This window comes from Cryptotermes secundus, unplaced genomic scaffold (genome assembly GCF_002891405.2).
Source record: "Cryptotermes secundus unplaced genomic scaffold, Csec_1.0 scaffold1025, whole genome shotgun sequence".
Classification (NCBI taxonomy): domain Eukaryota; kingdom Metazoa; phylum Arthropoda; class Insecta; order Blattodea; family Kalotermitidae; genus Cryptotermes; species Cryptotermes secundus.
Genome location: NW_019730118.1, coordinates 2,114,799 through 2,123,632, shown reverse-complemented (window position 1 = coordinate 2,123,632; position 8,834 = coordinate 2,114,799). Strand labels below are relative to the sequence as shown.

Here is an 8,834-nt window from a genome sequence, read left to right as displayed (position 1 = left end):
ATTATTATTATTATTATTATTATTAGAGGGTGTGGGTTTCCCCATGCACTTAGACCAGTTATTGGTCCATTGTGCATCCCCCTTTAATTTCTACTGTCGCCATACCCTACCGGTACTGGTGCGTGCTATCAGCCCCGTTCAGCCAACGAGGTTGGCCCTAGGTACCTGATATTTCCCCCATCTACCAGAGGCATTGGAAACTACTTGGGCGGGAAATGTGTTGCCTAATTTTGCTCAGAGGTCTCCTGGAGACATGAGGATCTTTTACGAGACGTAAAGCTACGATACGGGACCCACGGCTTAAAGTCCCTCCCGCAGGACTTGTTCCCTGAATTTTTCCGCCCTTAAAAATTCCACCTCCGCCGGGTTTGAACCCGCGTACCTTGAGTCATGAGGTGGGAACCTTACCCCTATACTACGGAGGCCGCTTAATTGTCTAAATGATACAAATTGCCCTGTTTTATCTGTTGTTTTTGTGTATGTGTTTGTTTATCACTTTGCTATATAATTGGTCTTTGGGCTACTGGGTAAGCGCAGAAACAACTAAAGAACTGAAATTGTACCAGTCAAGTCATATCCTCTCGCGTTTTTCTACTGGTTACAATCCTGCCCACTTTGCCTGCTCTGGAAGAATTGTGTGCGTATACAGTGTGTCCAGGTTCTGTTATGACTGTGTTCATTAAAAATACAAGACGTGAATTATTTTCAAAATGTCATTCTTTTTATTCAAAATAATGTCACGTGTTTGGTATGTCATGCGACAAATAACTTCATGCGGGTCTCGGATTTAGCGAATCTTTATTGGACACTCACACTTACCCACCCACAATTATCACCACTTGCAATATCACTTGACTTCTGGCTCAATACTCCAATGCGACGTCTCAACTATCCTTGGCCTTGGCTGGATCTCAACTGTTTCTGATGGCGGCTGTCCCAAGATTGTCTCGTTCTCATAATCTAATACTCAATACTCTGTGCGTGTCGTAAGCTCTGCTTATATACGGGTTATGCGGACTGGATACCGGACACCATTTCTCACGGTTCCGTTACAGCTGTTAAGCAATCCGTTGCTACGATTTGTCGCTGTGGGAGTTCCACAAGGTCGTGGAAGTGTCCATTCCGATTGTAGCTGTTGTCGCAGTGATGGACGTAAGGTAACGCGTCACAGTAGTCTCCTTCTGAATCAATACATAGCTGGAATCGATTGAAAAGTTTTCGAAAATAGTCACTGTACTCCTTTTGTGGAATCGCATTTAAAACTGCGGTACATTCCCTTTGGATGTCCTGGATGGTGTCGTGACGGTCTCCTTTCATTGCCAACTTAACTTCTGGGAACAACCAGAAATCTGCTGGAGCCAAATCTGGCGAATACGGAGGATGATCAAGGACTGTGATCCCTTTTCTGGCCAAAAAATCGCGCACGATCTTCGATTTGTGGGGTGGGGCATTGTCGTGGGGGAGCGATCAGGAACCTTGCTCTCGAGATTCAGGTCGAATTCGAAGAATTCTCGCCCACAAACGAATGAGGACTCCCAGATAATAAGAATTCACTGTTTGACCTTCTGGCAAAAATTCCTTGTGAATGATTCCTTTGGAATCTAAGAAAACTGTTAGCAGTGTCTTTACTCGACTCTCTTGCATGCGCACTTTCTAGGGCCGCGAGCTCAAGTGGTTAGTCGCTGGCTTCCCACCTCGGCGGCCCGAGTTCGATCCCGGGTCTGGTCAAGTGGGATTTGTGGTGGACAAAGTGGCGCTGGGGCAGGTTTTCTCCGAATATTTCGGTTTCCCCTGCCAATCTTCATTCCACCAGTTGCTCCACAATCACCTTCGCCTATCATCTGGGGCTGGTACAGTAGGCCAGAAGTGGCCGCAGTACAAGGGATTTAGTCCCACCCCACTAGCAATAAAAACAAATGCACACTTTCTTTGGTTTCGGCTTCTTTGGGCTCAATAACGCTGCACTCTGCCGCTTTGTGAGAGGCTCATGTTGAAAACGCCATGTCTCGTCACCAGTAACAATCGATTTTGTAAATTTTGTATCACTTTGGGCCGACCATAACATGTCTTTGCAGTGTTCCACTCTGGCATGTTTTTCATCGCCTGACAGCGCCTGCGGTACAAATCGCGCACAAACCTTCCGTTTGCCCAAATCCTCGGTCAAAATTTTATGCACAGTACTTTTTGGTATTCCCAAAAGCTCCTCGATGAGTCTTGCAGAAACACATCTGTCTGATGCAAGGACTTTGGTCACTTTTTTTCACATTTTCTTCAGTGCGACTTATTCTCGGCTTTGATGCACGTGGAGCGTCTTCAATGTCCTCCCTGCCGTCACGAAATACAGCATACCATCGAAAAATGTTCGAGCGACTCAGTCACTACCGTGCACACTTTTCATCATTTCGTTCGCTTCTCCGGCTGTTTTGCCTAACTTCAAACAAAATTTGATGTTGGCTCTCTGTTCAACCGCCATTTTCCGACGAGCGTCAGAACAGTACTGTTACATTCAAGGTGAGAACACATGATGCAGCGATGTTTGCGCTTTGAAAATATAGACAGCCACAGCTAAAACTCCAAGAATCTTAACGCCACAACTCGCCAACAGATGGCATTGCAGGGGAAAATTAAAAAAAAAAAAAGAGTCCTAACGGATCCTGGACACACCGTGTATTTATCCAACTTTATAACTCTAATCTTGTTCGTCTGCTGTCACAAACTCAGCGTGAAATTGTTGAGATGTAGTGTGTAAAAATGTTCCAGTAATTATTTTATCCTGAGATAGAGCAGGTGCTGCATAATCACAATATCAGAACGTCATCATACTGAGTGCCTGTAATTCGTGATCCTGTTATCTGATTAGTGGCGTCAGACTATCTGTACTCGGGGACGTGGGCGTTGCTTGCAAGCGGGGCTCCCGTGCCACACGGCAGTTGCATGAAAGCGATGGATGAGATGACCTAATCACGTGCACACCCCACCTGCAACTATCTTCATAGTACTTTAGCATACCTCAACATGACTACTCTGCAGGAGGCAGGTGCGGCCGTTTCCTTCTTTCTGGAGCGCACGGAATTTAATATTTCTTAGCCATTTTGCTTACCGGTTGACCCTCTTTATTTATTTTGTTTACTGACGCATATGTATGACTTATTTAACGACGTTGTTAGTATCTCAGATTATAACGTTTAATGGTAGGATTAGGAGCCGGGATAGCGTAGTCGATATAGCGAATGTCTACGGGCTGGACGAGCGAGGGTTCGGAGTTTGAGTCCCGGTAGGATCAAGAATTTTCTCTCCACCACGTCGCCAGACCGGCTCTGGGGCGCATCTAGCCTCCTGTCTAATGGGTACCGGGGGCTCTTTCCTGGGGGTAAAGCGGCAGGGACGTGAAACTGACCACTCACCTCCAGCTAGTGCCGATGCCAAGAAAATGAGGATCTATACATCCACTCCCCCATACACCTTCACGGCATAGCGCTTAATTACTCGTGGTTAAGCACAGGGGCAACTTTACTTTAATGGTAAGATTATGAGCAAGAAAGTGGCCGTGACATACTTTGAGGTACTGCCTCTTCACATGCTCGGAGGGACTGAGGAAAACTACAAAAAACCTCAGTCGGGATAATCAGATGTCTTGGCCGAGATGCGAACCTGTCACCTGCTGAATACAGGTCAGCTCCTTGCTTCATTTACTAAGCAGAAAATATTAATCTATTCATTCAGAGGCATAATTTAGTTATTGTATGCTGCGTCGTATATATTTTTCCCTCTCCTCTTGCTCCCAGTTTGGATCATAGGGCTGATTTCTCAGTTTAATGATCATTTTACAGATGGTAGGACTCCTTGGACTGGAGATCAGCTCGTAACAAGGCCTCTACCCGAACACAGGACGACACAAACACAGAATAAACGCACGCACGCACACGCACACACACGCACACACACTCACACACACTAAACATCCATGCCTTGTGTATGATTCGAACCCACGATCCCGGCTTCCGAACGAGCGTAGACAGTACATGCCTTAGACCGCTCTGCTACCGTGACCAACATACGTATATATATGTATAACGTTTAAAATAAAGTTTATTATTTTGCGTAGCTAGCCCATTTCTTTACGAGAGCCACCTCTCACTTGAGCGTTTTAAGGTTCGGCCACACAGAGCGCTACGTACGCTATATTCGCTATACGAACAGAAAAATATCTCCCTTTATTGCCAATGTGACTGGCCACACAGACTTCCGTACGCTACGTACGCTATGTTCCCTATGTTACCTGCGTCGCAGAGTGTACACAGCGTACGTAGCGAACATAGCGTAGCCCTCTGTGTGGCCGAACCTTTACAGAGAAAATAAGTACAGTTATAAAAACGCAAGTCAGGGTGATTTTTACATTTGTCGGATTATCCAATTTATCGGCACAAATTCCACACTATTGTGTGTCCCCAGTACAGATAGGTCAACTCATATGGCTTGACACACAATTTCGATGTCAGTACCAGTCAGTTCAGTATGTGTTAATGGTATCGAAGTTTAATGAAATTTTGAAGTTTTTGCTTACAAAGGTAGGAAAAAAATCGTTTTAACTTGTCATTCTTAAAATTTAATTTGAAACCTAAAGTACGAGGAAATAATTCGTGACAGAACTCACGAAACCTGCTTTCGTATTACATACATTTGTAGTCTTAGCGCGACGACACATCAAGGAAACTGGCAACCGCAACGCAACCGCAATTTCCGAGAATTGTTGTCAGCCCGAGTTTAACACTTGTTACTGAATGGAGCAGCGCAAATTGAGAAAACGGCAATGCAGTTTCCTCAATTTGCTCTGCTCCATTCAGTAACATGTCTTCAATTTAATTCATTCTGATAACAATTCCCCAAAATTGTGGTTGCGTTGCGGTTGCAAGTTTCCTTGGTGTGCCCTCACCCATAGGGTCTGTGACTGTTGTTATTGCTGCCTAGCTGTATATCAGCATACAGTACGTAACACTTCAGGGCTGAATTATCTAAACAGCTCACTGTACCGGTACTCAATAACTTGTATCCCCGACTTGGAAGCGAATATTGAAGTCAAAATATTGTTTTGTTTTTACTTTTTGAAGAACACCCATGGTGCCCCCAATGACACGGAGCGCCATGTGGGTGATCTAGGTAACATCGATGCTGGTAACAACGGTATCGCCACTATCAACATCACAGACAACGTTATTTCGCTTCGTGGCGCCCACAGCATCATCGGGCGCGCCCTCGTGGTGCACAACGGAACTGATGACCTGGGGAAGGCAGGCACGGAAGAGAGTAAGAAGACGGGAACTGCCGGCAGCAGAGTCGCCTGTGGAGTTATCGGCATCCAGTAATGACTGCTTCGTGTTGTTCCTTGTGGAATTGAGTTTGGCTTTTGGTCCCTTTAAAACAGGGGTTCTTAACCTGCGGTCCACAAGATTTCAGGGGGTCCGTGAACTTGGATAAGGAAAATAAAATGCCATTACGTATATCTCCACTAACATCTAACAGAAATTTTGCATTTCCCCCGATTAAAAATGTGGGTAACAAACCACAGTGGTTTTAGCAGTATCTGTGACTTTGTCACCAGATATTTTCATATCAGGTTAGAGTTATTGCAGATATCTCGAAATATCTTTTACGTTCATCACTACTAGGAAACTACGGTGGTTATTATACCCGCCGCTAGATCGCACGTGATCTCTTGTGCCACGTAGCTGGCCAGTTGGCGGGCAGCTCTACGCCTAGTAGTTGTTCAGCCATTAAATGGTTAAGTCGGATTTTCTCATATTGGTGACCCAAATACCTATGTTACTTTCCAGTGTTCCTTATCTACATTAGTTTACTGATCAATACGTGGAAGGAGGTGAGTAGTTTTCATTGTTTGTTACAGTTTTCCAAAACTGGACAGCTCAAATGAAAATTCTTAACTCTCATAAGGCGGCTCTGGCTTTTGTAACACGTAGAGGCGCGCGGGCTACGAGTGTAGATCAGACAAGTTCAGACACTAAATTAGCACTAGCACTGACGTCATCGGCATTTTGGAAATGGTAAAAGTTTTTCCCCCCCGAAACAAAACTTTGACTGGAAAGAAACCTTCACGCTCCTTGCATAGATGGAGCTCTTGCGTCGCTTGGTAACACATCCGGGTTTGCTACTTTAGTGAAAAGGGATCTCTTCACATCGTCACACTTTGGTTTTTACACAGAGATGCACTGGCAACAAAGATTCTTCCAGTAAGTCTGAACGAATTTTGTCAACAACCATAAACGTCATCATCTTCATCAGAATCAGGTCTCAGAAGCGTCACGTTTTTTTAAATATTTCGTCAAGAAATAGGAGCAGAGTGTGAAGTGCTTCTCTACCACACTGAAGTTCGCTGACTTTCAAAAGGAAAAGTCTTGAAGAGCTTTCTAAACTAAAGGCAAAAGTTTCACTTTTTTCTGAAAGAAAAAGAAAACCCACTCTTGGAACACTTGGAAAGGATTTTTGTCCATGGGTTGGCTTACCTGGCAGATATTATTGGCCATATGAAGGAGATAAATCTTTCAGTTCAAGGTCCTGAAGTCACCGTTATGGATGCTACTTAAAAATTAAAAGCTCTCTTGGCGAAACTGTTGATATGGAAGAAGAGAGTTGAGGCCGACATCCTTGCGGACTTTCAAATGCTGGCGGAATTGAAGAAAGTTGTCTTCTGGGTTTAGGCACCGTGTATTCTTCGTTTTGGCCGACGTTTCGGAGGAACGTAGCGCCTACTGCTCTCCGCAGCTATTCAACTGCTCTGAAGATGGAGGCGCTACGTTCCTCCGAAACGTCGGCCAAAACGAAGAATACACGGTGCCTAAACCCAGAAGACAACTTTCTTCATTGTCATCGCCGTGAAGACCTCAAAGCTGGCGGAATTGTTTACTAAGATGGAATTAAGAAACAAAATTGTTTGTCACTTTCTTTGAAAAGAGAAATCTGCGAACACGTGGAAATAACGTCAGAACTTTTTCGAAAGTTATTTCTGTCTTGATGGCATTAAAGTTGAATCATGGATCGGCGATCCTTTTCTTTCTGATATAAACTGTATGGAAGATTTTGATCTAGCGAAAGATGAACGCAGTGATCTTACGCGGGAAAAACTAACTACAGTTTGAGGTCAACTTATAAGGCCTTGGGGAAATCTGATGTTCTTTGAGAGAAGCCTGTCCTGGCCTTGGAAAGCGAGCCGTGGAAGGTTTAATTCCATTTGCAGCAATATATCTTGGCGAATCGGGATTACAAACAGTTGTAACAATAAAAGAAAATCAAAATCGGTTGTATTACCAACATGACATGCGTGTTGCCTTGTCAAAGACTACCCCAAATTTCAATGTTCTTTTTCAAGCTAAGCAGCAACAGTCTTTGAAAGATAAATTTAACTTTAATTTGCCTATCTTTTAAATCTATTATCTTGTTATTAAAGCGTTAATAAAGACACATATTAACGTCCGTCACTATTGCAACACTTCTTTATTCACTACTTAATTTTAATTTTAGTTTAACATTATACACGTTGACACTACGTGTTTCGGCCCCAAACGGCCTTCTTCAGGTGTTTTGATATGTTACAAATATTTCATTAAATTATGTTAAAACTGCTACACTCTCTTAGTCCGTGTTAAAATCACACGCTGTAGTCCTCTTTTCGAGGTAGTACAGCGTGTTATTTTAACACGGACTAAGACAGTGTAGCAGTTTTAACATAATTTAATGAAATATTTGTAACATATCAAGACACCTGAAGAAGGGCGTTTGGGGCAGAAACACGTAGTGTCAAAGTGTATAATCTATATAAATAAAAATTAAAATTAAGTAGTGAATAAAAAAAGTGTTGGAATAGTGACGGACGATAAGTAATTGACGTTAAGTTGAACAGTTGCAACGGGATGCTGAAATACAGAAAGACACATATATATTACTATATCACAGATATGTATTTTGTTTAATATTTTGACGACTGTATTTCAATGTAATTGTTTTTTTGTAATTCTGTTTATTTTATTTTGTGCGTTTAAAAATATCATTCTGAGAATGGGTCCGCAAGTTTCACTAGACTGCCAGTGGTGTCCATGACACAAAAAGGTTAAGAACCCCTGCTTTAAGACGACTATTTCTCCTTTAGTAGATGCTGCACCGGTAACGTGGGACCTTGTATATGTGTATATATTTGTACATATATATTTTTTAATATCTTTCAGGTTTATTATATTGGTAGCTTCGTTGTTTCGTTCAACCAAGGAGTTTTTAGTACTCAAAGCTCGTTCGTTTTGAAACTGCGGAACTCAGTGACATTGTGACGTCGTTGGAACCAAGTTCTGAAGACAAATTTTGAAGAAATTTAAGAGCATATTCCTGTGTTTATAAGGATAGGGAGGTTCTGTGAAACGAAATTAATCTTTTGCTCTCTTTTTTTATACATATCCATGAATGATTTATAGAAATAATATTTGCTGCCTCGTTATGAGTAAAAAGGCCGTGTTCCAATATTTTTAGTACATCCATTCTGTTAGGTGTTATTACAAGTTAAATGACCTGATATAAACGAAAACATATATATATATATACATATATAATTCTCTACAGCTTTTTAACACTAAAGATGTTGCACAAACTACATTACACAGAACTTTATCTTTCGGCTCGCCATTGCTGTAGTTATTGTGTCCAACTTAAACAAAGGCGCAGAGAAGTTTATGTACCCCTGGCACAATAATTTTAAAATTGCTGCATTTAGGCTGTTCGTCTGATTCACTGTAGACTGAAAACTTTGTAAAGCCTGTTTCCTGTGATACACCAGT

At 42.5% G+C, this 8,834-nt stretch overlaps 1 protein-coding gene across 1 annotated transcript in view; it reads left to right on the top strand.

The window, feature by feature from the left end:
- The window catches only part of LOC111866267 (superoxide dismutase [Cu-Zn]), a 66,562-nt gene that overhangs the window by 42,696 nt on the left and 15,032 nt on the right, over nt 1-8,834 (top strand). The window contains exon 4 of the mRNA XM_023855053.2: nt 5,109-5,359. Within this exon, the coding sequence (XP_023710821.1) occupies nt 5,109-5,359 (251 nt within the window). The remainder of the gene's footprint in view (nt 1-5,108; nt 5,360-8,834) is intronic.